Raw genomic sequence first — 24,721 nt, 5'->3', positions numbered from 1 at the left:
ACATTATTAATGTCTCTACTTAATACATGGACTTGGTTATGCTGCATGATGAGGGATATCAGCAATTTTTAATATCAATAATTATTTCAGCAAGATAATTACATGAAGAAATGTAGATATCCTCTAAGGACCTCTGGTTTCTACTATCCCCTCCCTGATCCTGCTAGGTTAAATGGATGTGGGCTGCAGAACTTCTGGAGGCAGGATAAAAGCAAGTTCTGATAAAAGTTCTCTACACAGGAAGAAAAAAGGATTTCTATAGTTTGCTATAAACTGAATCTTATGTAGGCTTTGATTTCTTGGGATGAACCTGTTTCCCTGATACTCAATTAGAACATACTCTTTTAAGGAGCCAATCTTGAGTCTCCAGGTTCTGCTATGATGGTGAATTTCAGGCAGTAGCAGCTTTTTACTGGTGTCTTTGCTGTTTCCTGGCTTGGGAAGTAAAAGTGAGGGTAATGGTAGCTAAATCTTCATATACTGAAAGGTTTCACAGTTTCACTTAAACTTTGGGGAGGCTGGAATCAAAATGCACATGTCTGCAACATCTTTTTTTATTATTAGACAAGTATTAGAAAATTCTGTCCTTCCAGTAGTATTCTAATTTCTGCCATGTTGTATTGTATTTCTTGTTTCTAATGTACATTAGTGTCCATATGTCCTGTCCATCAGTCACTTAGCATAGCATGACTTGAGACAAGGAGCTACCACCTGGTGTCAAGAAAGATGAGTTGTGCGGCAAAGAAACCACATTTCTTTGGCTTTTTCAGACGTTGGAATTGTGTTTTGCATTAGGACTGTGAAGAGAGGGATAGAGTCCTCTTGTAGGATGTCCTTTAATTGAACTGGTGCTCTTAATTGCTTTGATGATGGGATGGGAGAGCTCTGACTAAGCCAAGCTGCATGTGGCATTGCTTGGTGAAAAAATTGGTTCTCCTATTCCTGTGTTCTAGTGGGGGGGTTTTTTTGGGGGGTGATGGTGGGAAGGGGGGATGGCTTGGTGGGGTTTTTTTGATGTGTTTTTGGTTTTTGTTTGTTTTGTTGTGATTTTTTATGTATCTGCTCACCAGTAGGTGCTGTGTTGCTGTTAAGAAGCCCATGCACATGCTAATCTTCCATTCATGCCAAAGGGAATTCTGAGCTGGACTGGAACAGAGTAGCTGTTTGTATGTTCATCCTGTCTCTCCTCCACATGTCCTCCTTCCCTTCTGCTGCCTCATCCTTCAGAGCAGAGCACTCGCTCGCTGTTGTGAAGAGCAGCTGACCAAAACCACTTACCAAAGGGAAAGATTGCCTGCCAAATTCGTGTAAGAAAACATGTGGGCAGCTTAAAACTATTTCTGTTTGAAACCCAACTGAGCTGTGCAGTTCAGGCCACTTGCTCACTGTGTTTTATGCTCAGTGGCCACAGTGAATGATTGAATAAATTTATGTTTGCTACGGGTGACTGTGGACCTGCTGCCTGAAATGCATGTGGCAGAGTGTGTGCAAAAGTGATCAGAATTGAGAGTCTGAGAGGATTTCCTTTCCACAGGAAAAAGGAGGAAGAAACTGCTCCTTGCTCTGCTGTTTAGGTGTGCTTTAAGGGTTTTTTTTGAAGACTTTTGATCCCCCATGTTGCCTTGTGGGAGGGAAATACAGTTCTACGGGGAGTGTGGGTTATACATAGTGGGCAAAGCAAGCAGACTGGAGTGGGAGGAGAACAGCTTTTCTTCCTTGCCATGCTGGGAGAGATGGATGTCTGCCACTGACATGTCTTTTCCTCCCCAGTAGATCTTTGTTTTCCTGAGCACAGGCAAGGAGACAGTCTGCTGCCGTGGAGAGGACAGAGAAGGCTTGGGTGTATGTTGTGTGACAGTATTTTTTACCACAGTTCATTTCCCACACTTCATCATCCCACTGTGCACTACAGAATGCCATTTTGTTGCCCTGGGGTTGGTATATCATCCTTTCAGTGGCTAAAAAAAAAAGGGTGTGTCTTTGCTTCGTGGTTGATGTTCATGTGATGTTGTACATCTCATGAGGGTGTTAAAGCAGAGACACCATGGTGTTGGGTGACAGCCCCAGCTGCTCTAAAGAAAGCTCTCCAGGTGGTTTTTGGGCATGAGAAAATGTTGGAAGTGCTATTACAGAAGTAAAATCTACTTGTCCATGAGGCAGGGAAGTTGTTTTTTCTTAGTTTTGCTGGTAACTGAATGGTTTTGAGGTTGGGAAGGGGAATTCTCTGAAGCATCAGGTTTGTGTGCACCCCAGATCCAGTTTGAGTAGTAAACTGGTGTGATGCAGCATCTTTAAAGTGTGTTGGATTCACAAAGGTTCGTCATGTCTTCATGGAACCATGATGTTATGGGCTCTTTTTCCCACAACAGGAATGCTTGGCATTTGTCATCGCTGCAGAGCCAAGGACGGCTGGTCCTGCATGGGTGGGTGCCAGTGGGTTCTGGTAGTGGGTTTCTCCAAGCACTATCAGGAAGGCCTCGTCCCAGGAGAAAACAGATCTATTACCTTGGAAGGTTTGGGGAAGGCAAGGAGTTTTTTAGAGATGAGAAGATGCGATGTTTGAGTCCATAAGAGAGGGCATTAGGAATCAGAATAACTTTATCTGATTCGGATAACGGATGTGTTATTTCTGCTCCCATTGTTTCTCTTGTCCTGTGATCTGACCGGTCTGTTTATCTCAATATCTATGTGTGGGGATGAAAATACATGGACAAACATGGATTACTTACTTGCCTTCTGATACTATAGTGTTGAAGTGAAATACTATTGACATGATAGCTTGTCTGCATGTCAGATTCCCCCATGGAATGGAGGTCTGTCTTCTGTTTAGAAGCTTTGTGGTGTAAATGAGCATGTGAGCTGTCCTCTGTTTTGACAATGAGTTTGACTTTGGATCAGAATTGGGAAACAGACAGAAATAAGTCATCTGACTACAGCTAGGAACCAGAGTAAGCTTCTTATGGGAATTGTAGCTGCTGTACTACTGCTGTAGTCACTTGCGGATGCAGGAGGAATGCAGCCAGGCTGACTAGGCTGCTTGATGAAAGTCTGTGCTGGCTGAGAAATCCTTTCTGGCACATTCAGTGTAAAAAATTAGAGCATTTATTGTTGAAGACTGGAAAAGTCCGTGGTTTGTCTCTTCTTAACCTTAAAAATGGAACATTCTCTGTCAGGGAAAACAATGCACCATGCAGAGGCTTCTTTTCCAGAAATTTATTTTGGATGGATATAGATGATTCCGATTGAGGGGTAGGAGGGTGGTCTTGCCTATGACTGACATGATGAGCTATAAATGCCTCTTCTCTTTTTCTTCTGGGTCTGCATGGTTGCTAAGTTCAGCAGCTTGCTTGGCATGGGCTCCAGAGGAGCTGCTTTGATCCGAGGGCTGGCTGCACTGCAAGAAAGGATCATGTGCTCAGATGGGAGAGAGCTGCTCCTGCATGGACACATGCTCTGCTGTTAGGAAACCTGGGTGAAGGCAAGGCCCCACAGCTCAGTCTGCCCAGAGCTTCATTGCTGCTGGCTTTGTCCACTTAAAAGTTCGGATGTCGTGTTTCCATTGTTCAGCTGTGCTGAGCTACAATCCTTAGAAAAACAACTTGTTTCAGCTGGAAATGGATGGGTGTGCACAGTTCTGAGCTGAAACTTGGACACAGAGCATGAGGCTGGGCAAATGGAATAGGGGAAAAATATTCCAGCAAAAGTATTTGTGAGACACTGTTCCAACTTTAGTTGTGCAAAGCTACTCTAAACTCCCTTTTCAAAGGATTAGTGAAGGGTCATGGTCTGTTGCAGCAAAGTCTGAGTGTTACATGGAAATGACTGTTTGCTGAGCTGTGAGAGGAAAGCTCAAGATACTTGCCCTTGAAGACTCTGCAGGCAAACGTAGAAAAGCCCCCACATAATAATAAATTATCATTGGGATTTCAACCTTGACTCTTGTAGAGATAGCACTGAAACAATGCATTTGTGTTTTTAACAGCCTAGGGGTTTGGGGTTTCTTTTATGTCTTCAGCTTTTCCTTAAAGGAAAAGCTTAAAGGAAGATGCATCAAGGATCCAAGTCAGTCACCGTGGATCTGTCAGTGTAGCAAGGTGCTTCACTGCATGCTTTGAAGTGTCTTGTATTGAGAATTAGTCAGATCTATCCTTGGGCAGTCAAGGCAAAAGGTGAGTCTGGTGGAAAAGGAACACGATTAACTGTTAGAGAAGGATTTTCTCTTTCTTGGGAGCTCACCTTCCTTAAACAAGGCTTAAGACAATAATTAGTCCCTTGAAGTAGGGCAGTGAGGAATAGGATGTAACAGTGCACAGCAGGGCTCCAGAGTCGTTTCTCAGCAGTACACACATTGTGTGGAGATGCTGGTGTTGCTGCAAGTGAAGTGTGTTTCAGGAAGATGGCTGAAATCTTCTGTTTGGAGCAGAGTCATGCTTAATGTACTTCCCAGTTTTTAATTACTGAATTGACTAAGTCTAAACAGCTTCATATTACCAACTACTGCAGAACGACATTGTTCTGTACTGCTTGTGTTCTTTGCATTCCTTAGCTTTCACTACTGAATCCACCAAAGTTGGCCATGTCATGTTTAAGGATCTTTTTGAGTCTGTCGTGATGGTCCTCAGGATCCAAGAAAGTGCTTATCCAAGAAAGTTTAGAGTCCTTGAGCTGATCTTCAGGAAAACTCCAAAATGCTATTTCTGTAGCTCTTGTTACTGAGCCCGTGGAACAGTCTGGGGGGAATGTAACCCGTGTAAGCTTTTCAGGCTGTGGTGAGGCGGCTCTGGTTTGAGTGGCCCTATAAGTAATGTGTTAAGTAGCTTAGGTGATGCTTACCGCAGGTACTTGAGGGAGAGTCTTAGGGGGCTTCACTTGTTTAGGTGTGATATTTGGGGATTTTGTCAATAAGGGAAGAGGTTGACTCTAGGAAGCCCAGTGGCATCGTCTCATTCTTCATGGTTATGTGATGCCTTTACTTTGTCTCTGCTAAATAGATAAAACAGTGAGAAATACTTGACAGGTCACTTGCTAAGGGTGGCAAAACCTGCCTGCATGCATAGGCTTAAGCTGTCCCTTTGGTATCCCTCAGTTGTTGGGTATTTTGCAGGGGTTGGTTTCCATTTTGGTTCTGCAACAGCGTGGGAAGAACCTTTGTTACAGATGCTGCTGTTTGTCTGTGGCTCTGGTGTAGACCACCATATCTCTGGTGATATATGTGAGTTATTCATAACACCGGCAAAGCTGTGCTTCTGTGGTCACTTCTTTCAAAGCTTCTCCAAAAGAAGGGGTTTCTATCAGAAGTTCGGGTTGAGGGAGGGTTCAGAGGAGAGTGAAAGTGCAAACTTGTGTTAAGGGCTTGGAATGAAAATGTGGCAGCTTTATATTGTTGATGTAATAGCATTGTCTGAAGCTCAGCTTTCACAGGCGTGAGTATGTGTTTCAGTCGGTTTTTTATTGTGATTATATTTTGTTATTCATGTCAGAGACTAAAATGTGTATTCTTTCCCCTCCACATAAACGTGAAATTCGGGCAGGGAAGTTAAAATGATAGTGAGACAAGGTGTTGCTATTTTTACACTGGCATGAAATTTTTCTTGCATGAACGGCTGCAGCTGAATACCAGTTAATGCACGAATTTGCTTCATGTGGAAGTATGCCAGGTGTTTGGAATGAGGATTTGAAGTGAGAAAAGAATATTATTCCTTGTAGTTTCACAACCTTCTCATAGCAACAGCTTTCAGTGTGCCTGCCCCTCTGTTTTTATTGCTGTGTATGCTGCTGGGAATGCAGCGTGCGGAGGAGAGGAGGGAATTTTCCTGTGAATACCTCAGCACCTGTCTCGTCATCAGAAGCACACTGCAGTCTTAATGCAGGTGTCCCTGCAGCAGAGACTCGGTTGGTGCCAGTCGTGGGGACTGTGTTATGCCATTTCAGCAGCATGCTACTCCTCTCACCTCCATCCTCCTCTCCCCGCTTTTAATTTTTGTAGCAGCAGTGAGAGAAATGGAGTGTACAGTTAAAGGAATAAAATGAAAGAAGATACTGTTGAGGTGTTCCAGCTGCCAGACCTCAGATTTGTGGTGAACAAGGCATTTTGGTTTGGGGAGGGTCAGTGCATGTTGAGAAGACAACAGATCTCATTGTGTATCCCAGATAAGTGGGAGCAATCCTCACTGTGCAGGGAAGAGGTGGTGCTGTCAGACGGTGTCTGTGGTGACAGTGCTGCTGTAGTAGCAGAGTAGGGCAAGTGAGAATCACACAGCTTGTTTCTCTTAGAAAATAGATTTGAAGAAAACACACAAAATTTGCAAAGCTGGGATGAAGTAGGCACTTGATCATTTGCTGCACTTGGCTTCTATGGCTTCTATGTCTGCTTTCCCTTGCAGTGACCAGGGAGCTGATCTTTATCTAAAGAAAATGGTGTCTTGTATAAGAAGCCAGGAAACCTTCACATGTACTTCAGGGGTATATCATCCAAATGGGGTGGTGGTGAGGGTTTGACCTATAGAAATGCCAGGCACTGCCAGAGCCTTGGCTTCAGTAAAGCCTCGAATGGATTTTTTTCTGTCATGCATTATTGATGCTATGAGGATCTACATCTTAAAGTGCCTTGAAACCTGTGTCACTGAGTGGTAGTTTCACCTGAAAACATGTAGGTGGAAAGGCAGAACCTTATACTTTGCCTCAATAATTAGTTGGTAAAAGTCAAAATCCATTCTCACTGTTGTATTTGAAGATGTGTAAGTTAATTTCTCTGTCTTAATGTTTCAAATCAGACTGTTTTATCCAGTAAGCTGTCCTGAAACTGAGATGGGCTCATGTATTTTGAAAGCATCATAGGTGATATTCTGAAGGATAAAAGGTTGCAGGGCGAGGGAGAGCAAACATGAGCTTCTTGCTGTAGTGTAGGGTATTATACCTTGTAATCTGCAGAGATTTTGGGTTGCCTATTTAAATGTTGTGGTTTGGATCCAAAAGTGAAAAATTGGTGCTTGAAATACTTGGCCCAGTTTGCAATATTTCAAATGATCCTTGCTTTGTTTTGATTCACTCCTGCCTCACGAATCTCTTGATGGGCATCAAATGGTTAGATATAAGGCATGAAAAAGCCCTAGCAGTGTCTTGCAAAGTGAACTTAGCTAGTTATTAGTCAGAGCTGGACTTTGTTCTTGCAATGGGAAAGGGGGTTTATTTCCTCTTGTGTGTTCCACTTGCAAGGTAATAGTATAAACATTGCTATTTCTGTGTGAAACAGTCTTCAAGTGTATTCCTGAAGAGAACAGTGGAAAATGTGCTGTCAAGAAATGCTCAGGGATGGATGGATAGACAGACATGGATGGATGGATGGATGGATGGATGGATGGATGGATGGATGGATGGATGGATGGATGGATGGATGGATGGATGGATGGATGGATGGATGGATGGATAGATAGATGAATTGGTTTTGGTGTGTCTTGGAGGTATGAGAGCTAAAATAGTTCTGGAAAGAAAGCTGTGATTATCTTGGATGGGAGTTGCTGGAGCACCAGGGAAAGCAGTGTGGCTGTAGGTCAGGCATGAGGAGTTCCTCATGTAAATAAGGATTAAAACTGCTCACTGTAAGGGAGTCATTTTTAGCTGAGTAAGGAAAGAATCTGAAACTTCCTTGCTCTTCAAGCAGGGAAGTGGGGCTGAAGTCAGCAAAGTAGGACTAAAGGTTATTAACTGACCTGGTCATAGTTGCTGTTTTGATCTGAAGGTGGCTTTGCAACACCAAACAGAGTTGAAAATTTTTACTAAATTTAATGTTGTCTTTAAAAACCTTTTGCTGCTCTCCAAAAATTTTGGAGCTGGGAAAAATCAACTGTTAATGTGCTTGCTAATTGGCAGTAAGTGCCTCACAAAAAACTGATCCAAAAGGAGTGTCTGGTAAGGTTTGTTTTAGGGGGTGCAGTTTACTACCTGGTGATGGCCACTGGCTGTTCCTTGTCCTTAAGGTTCTTTGGAAGGGCTTTGCTCTGGTCCTTGTAGGATCTGTTTGGCACACTCTGGGTGTCAAACACCAAAGACCTAAATGCCAAGTTAAAAATATAGCAAATTCTAAATTGTGTTCCATGCCTAATATAAGGCAAAAGTCATGAGACTCATCTGAGAAAAGCTGAGACACAAAGTTGTGTTGGATTTTAAGACAGGAAAATAGGGGCCAGCCCCAAAAATAAGCAAAAATCCTGCAGTGAAAATATTTTTTCATGAAAGGGTGGGACTTTTTGGCTTTTAATACTTGTCCAAGCTAGTGTGGTTCATCCAAATCCGGTTTCAGATGCTGTCGTTTTACGTTATGGTGCTTAAAAACACTGAAGCTTATATAATAAATCTTGTTAGGTTAATGAGCCCAACTTGCTGTTTCACAGCCATGTAGAGCTGTTGTGTGCAGCCTGGCTGCCAGACACTTCATTGCAGTGCACCGCTTCCTTGGGTACTGCTTTAAAGAACTCTGCACTAATGCTTTGAGCATGTCATCGAGAGACAGAGATGTCATGCTGTCTGCTGTCCTATAAATGGCTAAAATGCAGCTCGGAACTCGCATTGCTTCCTGGGAGATGTTTGCCCAAAAGTACCATTCAGGCAACACTTCTTCTGAGCAAGTGTTTGGGCTGGGTCCTGACACTGAGTTCCCAAGTGTACCATTTGGGTGACTCATTGCCTCCACATGGCATCTTACAGACCTGGTTTTAGTTGTTATAGTTTAGACAGAGTGCTTGCTCTGGCTAAGTGTTGGAAGGCAGGAGCACATCAACACTGGGTGCATGCAGGATGGCCTGAAGGAGAAGGACCAGGGGATGGGATGAGCAAAATGGGCTCTTGGAATCAGACAGGGAGCCCAAGATGGGAAGGAGAAAATTACTTTTTACATCTGTTTCTTAATGCTTCTGGGTTGTCCTTGTAGCAGAGATGTCATTTAGAAAAACTGTAACTCGGCGATAACCAAATGCTATAGATGCTCTGTAAATGAGCAGAGCCATGCACTGGATAAATAATGAGCTTGTGGCATTGGCAGTGAGGGTGGTGGGTGCTGGAAACCAAGTCTTTTCTGCCTTGTTCATAAAGTGAGTGTTCAAGAGTTGATTTTGTTCCGATAGAGTTCAGCCCATTTTAAAGCTCTCAGGTAATGGAACTGGTGGCAGGTTCTTCTGCTGGGAGTAACATTAGAGTTGCTGTCATTTTAAGCTTGTGATGTTAATTTAGGCATTGTGTACTCATTTTGGTACTTAAGAGATTTGACTAGCTTGATACTGTAGTTGATGGTGTGGTTCTAAGAGGAGCTCCTTGGTATTGCATACTGCATTTCTCTGTCCTAGGAGACGATGATGTGAAGAGACAGTTGTTTGTAGGTGGGATATATTTTCCCTTCTCCCTCTCTCCCTGGCCTGGTGTAAAATTATGAAGATGCTAATCCGTGTTTTGCCTTAAAAGCAGTAAATTTTAAATCAGTAGATAATGCAAAGCTTTTCTTCAAGTCCTTAATGCATGAGAGTTGGTTTTTTTTGTTTGTTTGGGGTTTTTTTTATGTGTGTGTAATTACTTGGGGTTTTGTTGTGTCTTCTTACTGTGAGGGAAACTGAGATGAAGTTGATTCTTTGACCTTAGTTTACATCATGAGATGATGTGGAGGCTTGGGTTCACAGTGGGATCTGTGCTGATGGCAGTTTTATGTGTGGATGGCTTGATGGAGAGAGATGGATGAAGTCAGAGTTAGCATCAAGAGCTGAATTCTGTCTCTGATTCAGCATTATGTGGTGGGAAGAGCCACACCAGTTAGGGCGACTCAGATGTGCTTCGTCTGGCTGTCCTAACCTGGCATTTGTTCAAAGGCATGTGCAGTGTTTGGTGTTTGTCAGTCAAAACAAACTTAATGGCATCTTACAGGACAGTCTTCAGAGTGTACAGACATGAGTCCTGTTTGAGAGCAGCCAGAACTTAGGAATTTTGTTCTCCTGGCATCTTTTCGATAGTAGAAGCGTCCAATATACTAAAAAATGTTTTGAGCAAAGTAAACCTAGGCAAGGACAGAACATGAGATTATCATTGCAGGATGAGAGAGTAGGAGAAATCTTGTAAAAGGACTTATGTTTGGGTCTGTCTGAACAATTGGGTTCTGTCAGAATAATGTTGGATTGGAGAAATGCTGACGGGGCATACAGATGAACTGTTCTGGTAGGTAAGGTGAAGCATTTGTATGTTATTGCACACTTTTTTTTAGTCAAGGGAAAGAAAATACATCCGAAGCCCTTTAACAGATATGTCTGTTTACTTGACCTGGTTCATGGAAATGCTTTGTCTTCATTTGTAGCTTCTGTGGAGAAGGCAGGATTTTCTTGAGAAACAGAAGTAGAGTTTTCCCTTCTACCAAAATAGGGGTTTATTCCGTACTTTGATACACTATGTCTTTGTCACTATCCTTGTATGGTACTTGGTGTCCTGTAGAAAAACTGAAAAGATGAGACTAACTCTAATGAAACTCTGAAGCTAAATAACAATTTTGAAACTGTGGAGGAGATGAGAAGTTCTGCAAGCTGCAGGCTGAAGGTGGATCTCTTCTACCTTACAGTAGGAAAGATTTTTACTCTGTATTTAATATTAAAAAATAGTGTAAAATGTTTTTCCAAAAAGTTAATTTCTTGGTATTGTTCTGAAATGTTTTCAGTGACAGGACATAATATAAACATTCTCCAGACTTTATTGTGAGAATGTTTTCTCCTGGTCTCTCATGGGTGTCTTGGTGCTGTATTGTTTGTTGGTGGATTTCTGCTTCTCCCTGTTCTCCTTGGGTTTTTATTTAATTACACCATGCACTTATTCTTAGCTGGAAGGAAGATGAGAGGATTTTTCCATTTGAAACTTAAATTGCATGAAAGACCTAATTTTGGGGAGAGGATATGTGTGGGGGAGAGTAGTTTTCCTATTTTGACTTTTTTCTTAGCAAATATTTCATAGTGTTAGGAAGAACCACGACCAGCTGTTCATTATTTCACTTGGAGGAGATATTTTCAGTTAGTCTGAGCACTTGGGATTTTGCATAAGTTGGGTGAGCCAAGAATCCTTCTGACAGCTCCGGAGTTTGCCTTTCCAGGGGTGAAATCTGTCACTTGGCTCCTGAACAGCGCAGCAGTTCCTCTGTCTTGCTGCAGCAGGCTGTCCTCTGGAAGAAGACAAATGGCAAGTCCTCAGATGAACCAAAACAGGCCTAAAATAGTGTTGTAGGTGCAGAGAGCAGTGATGGGCAAAGGCTGCTGGCAAGGCAGGGTTCCTTAGAACTGGGGAGGAAACTAGGAGTTGCCTTCACCAGTTTGCCATACTGGAGAGAGCAGCCTGTGTGAGTATCATTTGAAAAAAACACTGCTGAGGAGCGACAGGCAGTGCTGCTGGACTGTCCGCTCTTGGCACCAGAGCCACTTTGATCTGAAATTGGAAGTCCTCCCTTTCATCTGATGTTCCCAGATTTGGAGGAGGAGGGCAGAGAGGCTGCAAAAAAACCAGAGGGATGCTTTAGAGGTGCCCTTGAGATGTGTGTTAGTGTATTGCCAAGAGCTGACCAGAGGCTTTGTTTTTCAATGGTGGTGTTGAAGGGATAAAATGAAGAAAATTGGGAAGTAGTTCGCAGCCTGCCTTCCTTAGCAAAGAAGGCATTTGGGCTGAAGCTGAGTGTGTCCTAAAAGTGTTGAGTGGAAGACAGACAGCAGAAGGCAAAAGTTGTATGAGCTCCCCACTTATGACAAGAGAATAGATGGGAGTCTGGAGAGGGACCTTCCAGGAGTCCTTGGATGAACTGCTTGCTCTTCTGTTTTATCTGCCCACATAGATGGATTCTTGGGGAATTTATCTGCAGGAATCTGAACTTGTGATGCTCATGGGACTGCTTTGAAACTTTGGAGATACAAATGAAGCTTAAGAATAAAATAATTTTCTATCTCAATGAGATATATTCCATGTGGAGACATACAAACAGTGGCTGCTTTTATCCAGAGGTGACTGCAGTTTTTAATTGTTGTAAGGGTGGCTGGCACACATGATTTCTCTGTAGGGCAGACTGGCATTTAAATTGATTCTGATTTTGGATTGGGATTGGGTTTTGGATTTTGAAACTGGGAATTTTGGAAGCTGTTCAGCTTTGTAGTGGGATGTTTAGCTTGGTCTTTATAATTTTATGATTGTTTTGGTGATAATTCACAGGCTGTGCAGAGAGTTCATGGAACTCTCAGAGAAGTATCTTCTCTAAACTGCTTGCCCCAGTTGTCCTCTAGCAGGCAGGATAACACACATGAGTTTTAGGGCTTTCTTCTCTAAAACAGTCATCTTGTTATTAATTTCTACATATTTCACAGCAAAAACAAATGAACAGCACAGGAAAGTAGGGTCTACGGAAGAATTTGGACAACTCAGTATCTGTTTTCTAAAAAAGGCAGATATACAGTTGCATATTCTATAGATGGAGTTTAAGAAAATGTTTTCTTGAGAAAGATGCTGTGAAGTCATTTTGTAGTGGTGTTGATATTATGTGGAAGGTGTTGTTTGTCCTTTTGGTTGTTTCCTTTGGATGTTGGATTAGGAGACATCAGACCTGAAGTGAGATACCTGAAGCCAACAAAGTACTTAAAAGTAAAATGCTGAAATAATAACTGCAGCTGTAGGGTTTTTGTATTTTAAGTCTATATTGGTCATTTACATCATCTTAAACGAGGTCTGTTACTTTTCAGGTGGAATCATTTATCTTGGATCAGGATGATCTCGAAAACCCTATGTTGGAAACAGCTTCTAAATTGCTGCTGTCAAGTACTGCTGATGGTGCTGACCTGAGAACAGTAGATCCTGAAACCCAGGCAAGATTAGAAGCTTTACTTGAAGCTGCGGGTAAGTCCTCGTGTCCCGTACAGGTTTAACCCCAAAGCCCTTACAAGAGTCCATACTGGAATCGCTTGCGTAAGGCTAATCCATAGGAGCACGATACAACTGCAAAATGTACGGCGGGGTGGATTTGGCAAGGGTATCACAGAAGAGAAAAAAGTTTTTTAGAGTATTCCAAGGTTTGGAAAATCAGAATTGCATGTGAATATGCTTCAAATCAGATTTCTCCAATGTTGACATTCTAAAAGCCTGAGTCAAAATTGACACCTGCCCTTATGTCAAACCCCAAGTTGCTAAATAGATTTTATTTTGTAGTAGTTGCTGTATGAAAGTTTTAATAGTTGCTTATATTAAGTAGTTTCAGTAGCGGAAAACTGATTCCTTTTGTGGATTGGAGGTTTTCAGTCATGTGCAGCTTTTAATGAGTTGTAAACAGTTAAACCCATTGTTTTGGGAACTGTAGTTGGTTGTGCTTGGAATGTTTCTGCAGACAGATCTCATAGGCTCAATTTCAACTCATCTGTTCTCTCCTTTCCTGGCACGCATCCCCGCTGGTTGTGAATTGGAATGGCAGGAATAGGGAAGCTGTCGACAGCAGATGGGAAAGCGTTCGCAGATCCCGAGGTGCTCCGCAGGCTGACCTCCTCGGTCAGCTGCGCGTTGGATGAGGCTGCTGCTGCACTGACCCGGATGAGAGCGGAGAGCACAGCGAATGCAGGGCAGACGGACAAGTAAGCCAGCTTTTGTCCTGGAGTTTTCCAGCCCTTTGCTACTTCTAGAAGCAGTTTTTCCTGTTCTCTCACTTGTGCATATGGGATGATGAAACTCTTACTCAGGTGGAATTGGTGCCAAGTTATCACCTTTGCTTCTCCTGCTTAAATATTTGTGAACTGGCAGGTCTTGCAGTAGAGAGTGAAGTAACTTAATGCTACTTAGAATTACGGAATGACACTCCAAGGAGTTTATCGTGAGCAACTGTAGAAACATTTCAAAGCTCTTCAATAGTATGGGCCTTAGAACTGTTCCAAACAGTTGCAAATCCCAAAATGGGTCATTCAGAGATAGCATGAAACAAGATTTCGGATCAAAAGAAATCTTTTAGGGAATTTCAGAGTGCCTTTTTAATCGAGGAAGGGACACGGCCTTGAGGGGCTGCAGCTCCGTAGTGGTCAGTGTCGCACAAAGCCCTGGATAGAGCCTCAGCCAGGGACTTGCTGCCTTTGTACTGGATTTCATGGCCTTATACGTGCAATTTTGTCTTACTGGGGTATTCACAAAGGAAAGAAGGAGGAGGTTTCCTTCCAGGCTATCATTAGGCTTCAGTGCAGTGTAAACAGTGTTAGTAGGGACAGTCAAGTGCTACTGTGCTAGTCAGAAGTTTGTTCCTTCTATATGGAATAACTCCGAAGAAAGATGTCAACAAGTAGTGAAGAGACGTATTTCAGAACTGATTCTCCATGTATTAAAGTTGTGTCTGGTTACAAGATCCTGGTATTTTCAGCACAGGAGAGAAGGGAAGTGGTTAAGTTTCTTACAGGAGAAGACTGATGTGGGTGATTTGTTTTAGTCTAATTAACAATTACAGTGCTGAACAAATAAAGTTTTCTCAAGATTGACAGGTGATTTTCCTGTCCTCTGGTGCTGGGATATCCTACATGTATTTCTCATGTAAACTTCTGTTAAAAATTAATAGCAGGAGTGGATATGGACACAACTTAATTTTCAGCCAAGTTAGCTGGGAAACCTCAAGTGTAAAACTGGCACTTCTTTAATTAGCAGTTGGCACGTTTTTAGCTCGTGTTTCCTTCTTTGCTGACTGCGTCCTCATGGCACACTGGAGTTGAAGCATAGTCCATTTCCACTTTCAATGCTTTCTCCCTTGTTAGCCGCAGCTTGGCCGAGGCTTGTTCTGAAGGAGATGTGAATGCTGTGCGGAAGTTGCTCATTGAAGGCCGGAGTGTGAACGAGCACACAGAAGAAGGGGAAAGCCTCCTTTGTTTGGCCTGCTCGGCAGGATATTATGAGCTTGCACAGGTTGGTTTCCTGGCTGCTTGTACTGTGTGCGTGTGTTGAAAAAAAGAAAAGTTAAATCAATGTTATAAACGCCAGGACAAATTTATTGCCAAATTCAATAGTTTGGTTTATTAACATCCAAATCACAAAATTTAGAATCAAATTATAACAATTTCAAACAATAAAAACAAAACAATACGAACCCCACGAACAGCAAACTTACTTGACCGAAGTTCTCCCGGGAAAAGTAGAGCCAAGGGTGACCCCAGAGACACAGGACCTGGCAGCCTTGTCTCTAGCTGGGTTCACAAACTTGCCCACCTAAAGACCCAACTTAAATACACTTAGTTTCCCCCTCGGCAACTTTCCTCCCATTGTTTCTCTAATCATCGACCATTAACTTTATTTACATTAATTCCCGAAAGGGTCCCCGGGCACATTCAAATGCTAATGTCCAGAGTTAGTCCTTGCTTTGAGTAACTGTCGTAGAGGTGTGTGATGACCGGTGTAAGTCCTCGCTGGCACGTCTTTGCTGGCACGTAGCGTTTGACCTGTTGCGAGTCCCAATGAGTTGAGCTGCACGTAGGCAGGGGCAAGTCGTTCTCACCTTCCATTTTTGGAACCCGGAAGATCAGGGAGGTGCTTTACAGAAATTCATACAATATATATCACAGTTCCCAATCTATAATTATTTATAAAACATGAATTAAATAACCATATTTCCCACATCAATATATTACCATTTTGTGCACCTGGAAGGGAGTGTTAAGGAAGTGAGAAATGGCAGTTCACTGCCAAATGAGTCTCGCACATACACTGAATGTTGCTAATGCATTCTTGGTGCCTATTTTCTGCAAGGGTTGCTCATGCAGCGCTGTGGTGGAGGTGGGGGTTTGCAGTGCAGAGGCACAGTTTGTGACTCCATTGTTGTTGATCATTGTCTCTTTGCAGGTTCTCCTGGCAATGCATGCCAATGTGGAGGACCGGGGAATCAAAGGAGACATCACACCTCTAATGGCTGCTGCCAATGGTGGGCATGTCAAAATTGTCAAGCTGCTGCTAGCTCACGGTGCTGATGTGAACGCACAGTCATCCACAGGTATAAAGGGTGTTGAGAACGGCTAGAGAGCTGGGATTTGCAGTGTGCAGGGAACTTGGCATGGAAGTTTGGGAGCAATGGCTCTCAGCCCAGCAAGGCGGAATGCTTTCTTGTGCTTTTGCCATTTAAAGTCTCCTTTTTAAGTGAAACTCTGAAATATAGTTGGATGCAAATAAAATATTATGGAGACATACAAAGGTGGATAAAGTCAGTTAGTAACTGGAAGAGGTTTGAGTCCATAGGATTTGTTGTCACATTTTAAACACAGTTTGGTAAGTTTGCGTGTACATGGAAAAGTTATTTGATAGCAGGTTGGGAAACTCAAGGGGAAAACAGGAAATGTGAGAAGATAGGCCCCTCACCCCCTCATCCCATGGTAATTTGCCAGCCATTTGAGTTGAAGTTGCCACATTGGGAAATCTAAGTTTTTTTAGCCTGGAAATGGAGATGGAGAGCCGGTTTGCAGTCAGCAGTAACTGAGGAATGGAGAGCTGACCCTGAGTGAGGGGGAGAGGGGGATCCCAGAAAACACCTTATTTTTTTTTTAGTATTGTTTTCAGTGGTTTTCTTGGTGTCAATGTGGCCTTGCATTTAACTTTTTTCAAGGTGTCCTTTGCAAAGGCAGATTCTTCGAGTGTTGTGTGCAGATCCATGTTTTTGTATTTTTTTCCACTGAAGTTGTTTTCCTGTCCTCGTAAAGACTATGGACATTCACTAAAGAACCAGCCCCTTGCCGGTGTTCAAGACTTTATTTAGAAGCAGCAGTTCATCAGTTCCTGGTTTTGAGCTTTCATCCTTACAGCATCATGTGCCCCTGCTGATTAAGCAGAAAACGGATGGGACTTTGTGTGGAAATGGAAAGAGGGGTGCATCAGTACAGGCACATGGAGATCCTCAGTCTGTCAGCACCGAGCTTCTTGATGCCATTACTTATTTCCCCCTCCCTGTAGTTCTTCATCTGTAGCCTGAAAAACCTTGTTCCGTCAGGTGTCGAGGTAAAAGGGATGGAATGGAGCATCAGGTCAAGTTGTGGGTGAAGAAACGCCATCACGTTCTGTTTCTAACCCTTGTTCTCTCTGGCTTTAGGCAACACAGCCCTGACGTACGCCTGTGCTGGGGGCTATGTGGATGTTGTGAAGGTGCTGCTGGAGTCGGGCGCGAGCATTGAGGACCACAATGAGAACGGTCACACGCCGCTGATGGAAGCCGGGAGTGCTGGCCATGTGGAAGTGGCCAGGGTGCTGCTGGAAAACGGAGCGGGCATCAACACGCATTCCAATGAGTTCAAGGAGAGCGCGCTGACGCTGGCTTGCTACAAAGGTACAGAAACAAGTGTGGGAAAGTGTCAAAAAAAAAAAGGGGGCAAAGAGTTGCTTTGAACATGGATTCGTTCAGCCTTGCTGCCCACGACCAGGGGAATTAAAAGGGTGTCAATAGACACCGTGGTGCTCTTGTCCTGGCTGTGATACCACACAGCACACATGTGCCGCATATTAAAATTATATCTGTGTGCAGAGTCTGAGAATCAAGATCTAAACCTTGGGTCTGAGTTACGATTATTTAGAAGATGCTCTCTTAAACAAATCAAGAGACAAGGAAGTAATGTATTATATTACAGGATAAGTAAGCTAAACTTTCTGTATTACAGCTGTATTATGCCAGGTACCTCTGCTTGAATACAGAAAATATTTCATTTTAAAGGACTTGGCACTTGCAAATCATGGAAAGTTTAGGACCTTACCTTTTAGGTGCCAGTGCTGAGGACAACAGGCCTTTCTTTCCTCCCTTAAAGCATTAGGCAGCAAACTTGCAGCACCCCAGAAAGGGATGTAGATGTTTAATTAAGAGGCAAGATAGGTTCCCACAGCACAGTAGCTGCTGTTATAGTCACACAGGACATGTTTTACTAGGCCCTTGCCATCATGGAGTAGTTGATGTTGGTAGTACAGGTACTTGTGTAAGTTGAACTTAGTCTTTCATTTATATTTTTTACCAACTACAGTGGTAAGATGCTGTTCACGTAGATGGCAAAGATACAAACACACCTTTCTGGAGTGGATTTTTTATGTTGTAACATGGACATCCATGACCTTCCTTATGTACTTTAGATCCTTTCCATGAGTGTTGAAGTGTACTTTCTTAAGGAGTTTCTCTCTGTTAACTGTTTTCTCCACACAGGCCATCTGGAAATGGTGAGGTTTCTGCTGGAAGCTGGTGCAGACCAGGAGCACAAGACAGATGAGATGCACACTGCTCTCATGGAGGCGTGCATGGTAAGAGATGTAAGGCTTGAGAAGTGAGGTCTCTGTGCTCTCTTTTCTACCCAAAGGTGGAGAAAGTGATTCCTTCTAGTCTCCTGCTGGTACAGAATCTAACTGTGATGTTTTGTTTCTCTTGTCTACTTGAAGTTAGTGATGGGAAAATACTTAATATAGGAATTTAGAAATTAAATAACTTCTAGTGGAAAGATTCTCAGTAGTTGTTGAAATGCTTTTAACATTTCTAATGTGCTAAACATAGGCAGTGAATATGGTCATAACCTGGCTTTTGGAGGCATTTAACACACCTCAATTATGTTAAAGTAGTTTGTAAGCAGGTGGTCATGTGTGTAAACATGTTTCAGTATAGTTCATATAACCACATACTCCTTGAAAACACAAGATTGGAAGCTGTTTGGGAAGCAACTAGGAAATGAAAGGGGAAATCATTAATTCTTACTAGTGAGAGTGCTTTGATGTTGCTGCTTTATCCATCTGAGGTGGTTGTGTTCATCTGAATATGGAACTTTATTGTTAAACTGACAGAGAATTCATTTCTTAAATTTCCTTTTTATCCTTCTCTCCAAATACATTCTTTCGTGTGTTGGGATTCTCATGGCATTAGTCCTCTGTAATGTCACATTGTGTACTTCTGGCTGTAGAAAAGGGCAGTAAATCCCTGTTTAGTCTGCCCTTCCCTGAAACAACTGTAATCATTCTAAAATCAGCTAGTTATGTCTATTCAAGGAAGTTAATGGTTTCAGATAGGGGAATGATTAACAGAAACCATTATACTTCTTGAAAGTTGTTGCAAAGAAAGTCACGTAGATAAACGGAACTGGAGCTGTCCTTTAATCTCACCCTGAAATCTTACTACGGCAGCCACATAATTATCCTTGGCGATGGCCTTGCAGCCCGTTCCAGGGATTTGATGTAAAATTACCTGGTTTGATGTTGCAGTTGCCTTCTCATCAGGATATTTTTGTGGTGGAGCAATGGATCAAGCCTTCCTTTCCTTACCATTCTCTTTTGCCCTTTTAACTCCTCTAATAGATTAACGAAATTCAATCAGACCCACAGAGATGTTAAGACCTAATTTTTGTTAAAAAATACTGAGCAATTGGAAAAAATTCTTCTCCCTTATTTCTGCAGGAAGCTGTTCCTAGAGAGGCAGTTCCACTCTGGTGCTCAGAGCTGGCAGATAGCTGAGAGTCTCATACCTTCAGCTCTGCTGACAAGAGAAGGAGCGACTTTCTCTACCAGTATTTAAAAACCTTGCAGTGTGAAATGAAGCAGAGCAATGACTTCCCTCTCAGCATGTTCGTTGTGCTGAAACAGTTACTGCTCTTTAGTGGCAGAAGAAAACTTCCTTCTCTGGAACAGCATTGAGCTTGAATATGTGCTAGCAGAACTCTCTATCTATTATATAGCCAGTGCAGATTTAAGGCAGGAAGACTTCGGCCCGAGAGTCTTTTTTACACCAGTTAATATTGATTTAATGCGAATGAGGTGTTGGACAATGGCACTTGCCTTGTGGGAGCAAAAAGCAGGTTGGTGTTTCCTCTCACTGAAGGACTAATGCTCACAGAGCTCCGTATTTAAAATGAAGCTGGTGCTCTTGTCAAGGTTGTTCAGGTGACTTTTTCTAATATATTGCCAGTTGGAAAGCTTTTCCTGGCTGTTGTAGGAGAGCTTAACAGCCCCATCCCACTGCAAGGTTTATTAAAACATGGATCCAATTCCCTTGTGTGGTGAAGCACCAGCAGTTCTCCTCCAGGCTGCTTGGCCCACATAGGAAGCTTTGAAGAAAACCTTGGTGCTTTGTCGTGCCATCCTCATCGTGGATCAGGGGTGAGCAGTTAGCTGTGTTGCCAGAGCCTGATGGATGAGACACTGTCTCTGCATTTCCCTGAGGAAAGATTCTTTATGGAGTCTTGGAGTTTTTCCCTAAAATAGTACTGTCATTTCATGTAAAAGGTGAATATGTCCTAGTTAATGTCCTAGATATTTTTCCGAGAGGAAACTGTTTTGCTCCCTGGATATCAGAATAAGGTATGAAACACTTGAGAAAATGAAGCGGAAAAATGTCAGATGCAGTTTGGTGTTTTGTCTGGAGAAGAGCTTTTTGAAGCTGTGGTTTCCAGCTTGGCGAGGACGGCTGGGGCTGTGACTTGCCGCCTCTTAGGAATTAATCTGAGATCAAGGTGTACTTGGCTAATTCAGTGACAATCTTGGGAAAGCCTTGTGTTCCTGGTGAGTGGCTGTTTATTAGCTGCAGCCCTCCAGTGTTTTTGTTTGTCAGATTATGGTTCCTCCAAGTTTAAATGAAGGTGATCTCCTCATAGAGAAAACCAGCTTGGAGAGTTTATGCTGTTGTTGGAGTGCAGCGACCAAGCCAGTCTCTGCTTCATCTGAACAAAGCAGAATGGAATGGCAGTTGGATGTGTCACTGTCAGGCCTCCAGTGTAAACATGGAGCTGAAAAGCCACTTCAAATAGTTCCTGAATTATGGCATACTGAAAATATGGAGATCATATGCTCAAGTATTTTTAAAGGAAGAAAGCAAGCTTAGGAGCTACTTTTTGGTAGAACGGGTTTGAGAGCACAATCACGATATCTGGAAAACACTGCCAAGGGAAAGCTGTTGCTCAGGTAGGTGGCTCCTAGGATGTGTAAGGAACCCCTGACAAGTCATCTCATTTTGGCCTTTCTCTTGGAAGGAGAAAGTAAGTCTTGACTTTGCTGTTAAACTGAGCAGTGAAATAGTTTTGCAGGAGCCATGAGGCAATCCAGGTCAGTGTGCATGGCTGCTTCTTAGGAAAGGGAGGAAGCAAAAGGATCTCACTATTGTTCTTGTGGAGGAGACAAGCTTCTAAAATAGTGGTGAGCTCCCTCTTGACTTTCTGGGCTTTATTTTGGAGGTCCCCCCCACCCCAAGTAAGTCGATCGCAAACAGCTGAACTTGAGTCTGATACAAAGTTGTCCAGCTTGTTGCTTACACCACTGACAAAGAGGTCTGATACGAGGTTCATGGCACGTATTCAGTAAAACATGTTCAGCATTTCTACAGGTGCCTGTTCAATAGGAGATCTTATGCTTTATCCAAATACTTAGGGAAAATATTCAGAGAAACTGTCCAGGAAGCTTCATTGTATTTTTGGACTCATTTTACTTCCTCATTGCTATTTGAGTCTGTGACAAAGCTGTGGAGAAAAGCAATTTTTCCATTTGGTCAACCTTTTGATCTTGTTTTTTTGCATTTCCAGGATGGTCATGTGGAAGTGGCAAGATTACTTCTGGACAGTGGAGCTCAGGTGAACATGCCTGCGGACTCCTTTGAGTCTCCATTGACTCTGGCAGCCTGTGGCGGGCACGTCGAGCTGGCGGCTTTGTTAATTGAACGTGGGGCTAACCTGGAAGAGGTCAATGATGAAGGATACACACCACTGATGGAGGCAGCTCGAGAAGGCCACGAGGAGATGGTGGCACTGTTACTTGGGCAAGGTAACTGCTGCAGTGCCTTCTGCGGGCTGGAAATCAGTAGGCAGCTGCATATGTAGGGGAAAAAGCTCTAAGTTGCTGTGATTTTCGTTTTCTTTGGTAATAAGATGCCTTGTGCATATGGAAGTGGTTTGTCTGCTGATCCTGCCTTCTGTAACTGGTGCTTTGTGTTGTTTGAAGGAGCAAACATCAATGCTCAGACAGAGGAGACGCAAGAAACCGCACTAACTCTGGCTTGCTGTGGAGGGTTTTTGGAGGTGGCCGATTTTCTCATTAAAGCAGGAGCTGACATAGAACTCGGCTGTTCCACACCTTTGATGGAAGCTGCTCAAGAGGGGCATTTGGAGCTGGTTAAATATTTATTAGCTGCAGGTATGGAGTCATTTTGTTAATACTTTTGTAAAGGCTTAATTGAAGAGAAAACCACTTTTTTCGATATTCATTACATTTTCTTTAGCAGCTTCTTAAGGTTGACTCTGAAGGTCTTTGGAGCCCAAAGTAATTTACTGGTTGGACTCTAATTTAGCTTTTGAAGATTGAGTTGATGTAAACTCGTTTGGAACTAACTTGCAGTTTATTTTAGAGTACTTGTTCGTACTCTAGAGGAATAAAAGCAGTTTATGTTTTTATTCTTCTAGAGTATGATCAAGTTATCAGTTCAGTAGATGCTGGAGTGAAAGGGGGAAGTTAAACTTGCTGTTTGATCCTGTAAAGATTGTGGAGGCTTGTATATTTTCTGTATCATAAAGCTTACAAGGTTTTGTCCTTTCTGTTTCAGGGGCTAACGTGCACGCAACAACAGCAACAGGTGACACGGCACTGACGTACGCCTGTGAAAACGGCCACACCGATGTAGCAGATGTCTTACTTCAGGCAGGTGCAGATCTGGTAAGTCATTTGCCTTCTTTGAAAATCTTAGTAGGATATAAAATTACCAACATCCATTTGTTTCTGTGTTCATTGCTGAAAACTTACATGTCCTTTAATGTATTTTGGGCTGTTAAATTGCCCTAAAGTGCTGAGGTCAGTTACAGTCCTCTGGTGATTGACGTCTAAAGCATTTCCAAGCCATTCAAGGTTGCCTGGGCAGGAAAATAGGGGATTTCATTCTTTTGACATGGTATTTAACTCCGAATTATTCAGCTGATTCTGGGTTAGTCCTTGTACCTGCAAATATTTTCTATTCCTTATGCATCAGATAGTTGATAGTCTGGTGTACTGTAGCTTGGTGTACTGTAATGGAATTAAGATAATGAAAGTAAACTAATTTTTACTTTTCAGTAGGCTTGTACACCAGCGTGTTTTCAAAAAGTGATGTTAAGCATGTCAGAAGGTGTCCTGTTTAACTAATATCCTCTGCATGTGCCTTGAATGCTTTTTGTCCAGGAGTCACACCTGTGACAGGTGGTGAATGGTTCATCTGCCTTCAAGATACCCTCGATTCGAATGTTAGCTAAATATTTATGTCCAAGTTTGTAAAACACTAAAGAAGGATGTTCCATGTCTAGTACCTTTCCATTGAAAAAGCCAGAAGGCTGGCTTGCCTCCTTTCACATGCTACTTTGGATTTTGAAGCCTTTCTTTATCTACTCTAGGAGCATGAATCAGAAGGTGGAAGAACTCCTCTCATGAAAGCTGCCAGGGCAGGTCATGTTTGCACTGTTCAGTTCTTGATTAGCAAAGGTAAGAGTGTGGAATGGTTTGGGTTTTCCTGGCGTTAGAAATACTTCAAGTTAAGAACATGTCAGAACTAATCTTAACTTCCTTGGATGTATTTTAAAAGTCCTAACTCAAGTAGGCAATTGATTTGCCAGCTAGGCTTGTAATGATTAGCTGTGGTTTCTGCTGAGATTAGTGGAACTGTAAAAATAGTATATTTCATCTTTAATTCCTTGTAAAAGCAGCAGTAGTAGGGTCTCCATGCCCCCGGTACGGCTTTGAAGCACTGTCTCTTGGAGTTGAACTAGAAGTGCCTGTTGTTTTCCAAACTTTGGCTATACCTTGCTTGATGTCTCGATACAAACCTGGAACTTCCATTGTCTCTCTCTCTGGCTGATTCTCAGGAATTTTTCTTATCCCTACCTTGCATGGAGTAGGACATCTGGCGGGATGGAATTTTCCCTGTGTAGATTGCAAAGTAGTCAATTCTGTTCTATTTGATAGAAGTGAACCTGTTGAAGTCTGTTTTAGTTGATGTTTCCCCCTCTGTTTTTGCAGGAGCAAATGTGAACAGGACCACAGCGAACAACGATCACACAGTGTTGTCACTGGCCTGTGCTGGAGGTCACTTGGCAGTGGTGGAGTTACTGCTCGCTCATGGTGCTGATCCCACACACAGGCTCAAGGTTTGTTCCTCAGCTGCCTCCTTTTCCTCTAAAACTAAGGATACCCAACTGAATTTTCTCCTCTTGTATTCTCTACAACTCACCCAGCCTGTGATGATTTAAATGGAAGTTTCCACAAGCAGATGTTCTGCTCATGTATGTATTGCTGAAGTTAGTGCAGGTCTCTTGATCAATATGAGTAAAAAGGCTGCCCTCCAGTTGTAAAGTGCTCTTTGTGGAAGAGGAAGGAATTTTAAAGTACTTGTTTTTTTGTTTTTTTGTTGTTTTTTTTTTAAATACTTCATCAAGTCTTTAAGTATGATTTTGAACTTGAGGAGCTTGAGTATTTACTAAAGCACAAAGCAGTCACATAGGTACAGTGTTGTGTCTCCCAAAATGCTGCAGTGTTGTTTTGATGATGCTCTTTTCTAACTCTGATCTTTCCTCTGCAGGATGGCTCGACTATGCTAATCGAGGCAGCCAAGGGTGGTCACACCAGCGTGGTTTGTTACCTTCTAGATTACCCAAACAACTTGCTTTCTGCTCCTCCGCCTGATGCCACTCAGCTGACCCCACCATCCCATGATCTAAACAGGGTAAGATTTCAGGGTTCGTGATCTGCAGGGCTTTTCTGCACTTTCTAA

General features: G+C 42.7%; 1 protein-coding gene across 5 annotated transcripts in view; it reads left to right on the top strand.

Annotated features, from left to right (window-relative positions):
• ANKRD17 (ankyrin repeat domain 17) overlaps positions 1 to 24,721 on the top strand; it is a 70,252-nt gene that overhangs the window by 21,997 nt on the left and 23,534 nt on the right. For all 5 annotated transcript variants that reach the window (XM_063415333.1, XM_063415332.1, XM_063415330.1 and 2 more), the window contains exons 2-13: positions 12,735 to 12,888; positions 13,457 to 13,613; positions 14,769 to 14,916; positions 15,847 to 15,994; positions 17,081 to 17,314; positions 18,173 to 18,267; positions 21,519 to 21,756; positions 21,934 to 22,125; positions 22,532 to 22,641; positions 23,349 to 23,436; positions 23,971 to 24,098; positions 24,530 to 24,673. In XM_063415333.1, coding sequence (XP_063271403.1) covers positions 12,735 to 12,888; positions 13,457 to 13,613; positions 14,769 to 14,916; positions 15,847 to 15,994; positions 17,081 to 17,314; positions 18,173 to 18,267; positions 21,519 to 21,756; positions 21,934 to 22,125; positions 22,532 to 22,641; positions 23,349 to 23,436; positions 23,971 to 24,098; positions 24,530 to 24,673 — 1,836 coding nt within the window. The remainder of the gene's footprint in view (positions 1 to 12,734; positions 12,889 to 13,456; positions 13,614 to 14,768; positions 14,917 to 15,846; positions 15,995 to 17,080; positions 17,315 to 18,172; positions 18,268 to 21,518; positions 21,757 to 21,933; positions 22,126 to 22,531; positions 22,642 to 23,348; positions 23,437 to 23,970; positions 24,099 to 24,529; positions 24,674 to 24,721) is intronic.

Source organism: Prinia subflava, chromosome 18, assembly GCF_021018805.1.
Source record: "Prinia subflava isolate CZ2003 ecotype Zambia chromosome 18, Cam_Psub_1.2, whole genome shotgun sequence".
NCBI classification, from domain to species: Eukaryota; Metazoa; Chordata; class Aves; order Passeriformes; family Cisticolidae; genus Prinia; species Prinia subflava.
The sequence above is the reverse complement of the archived record's forward strand: the minus strand, read 5'-3'. Positions and strand labels throughout refer to the sequence as shown.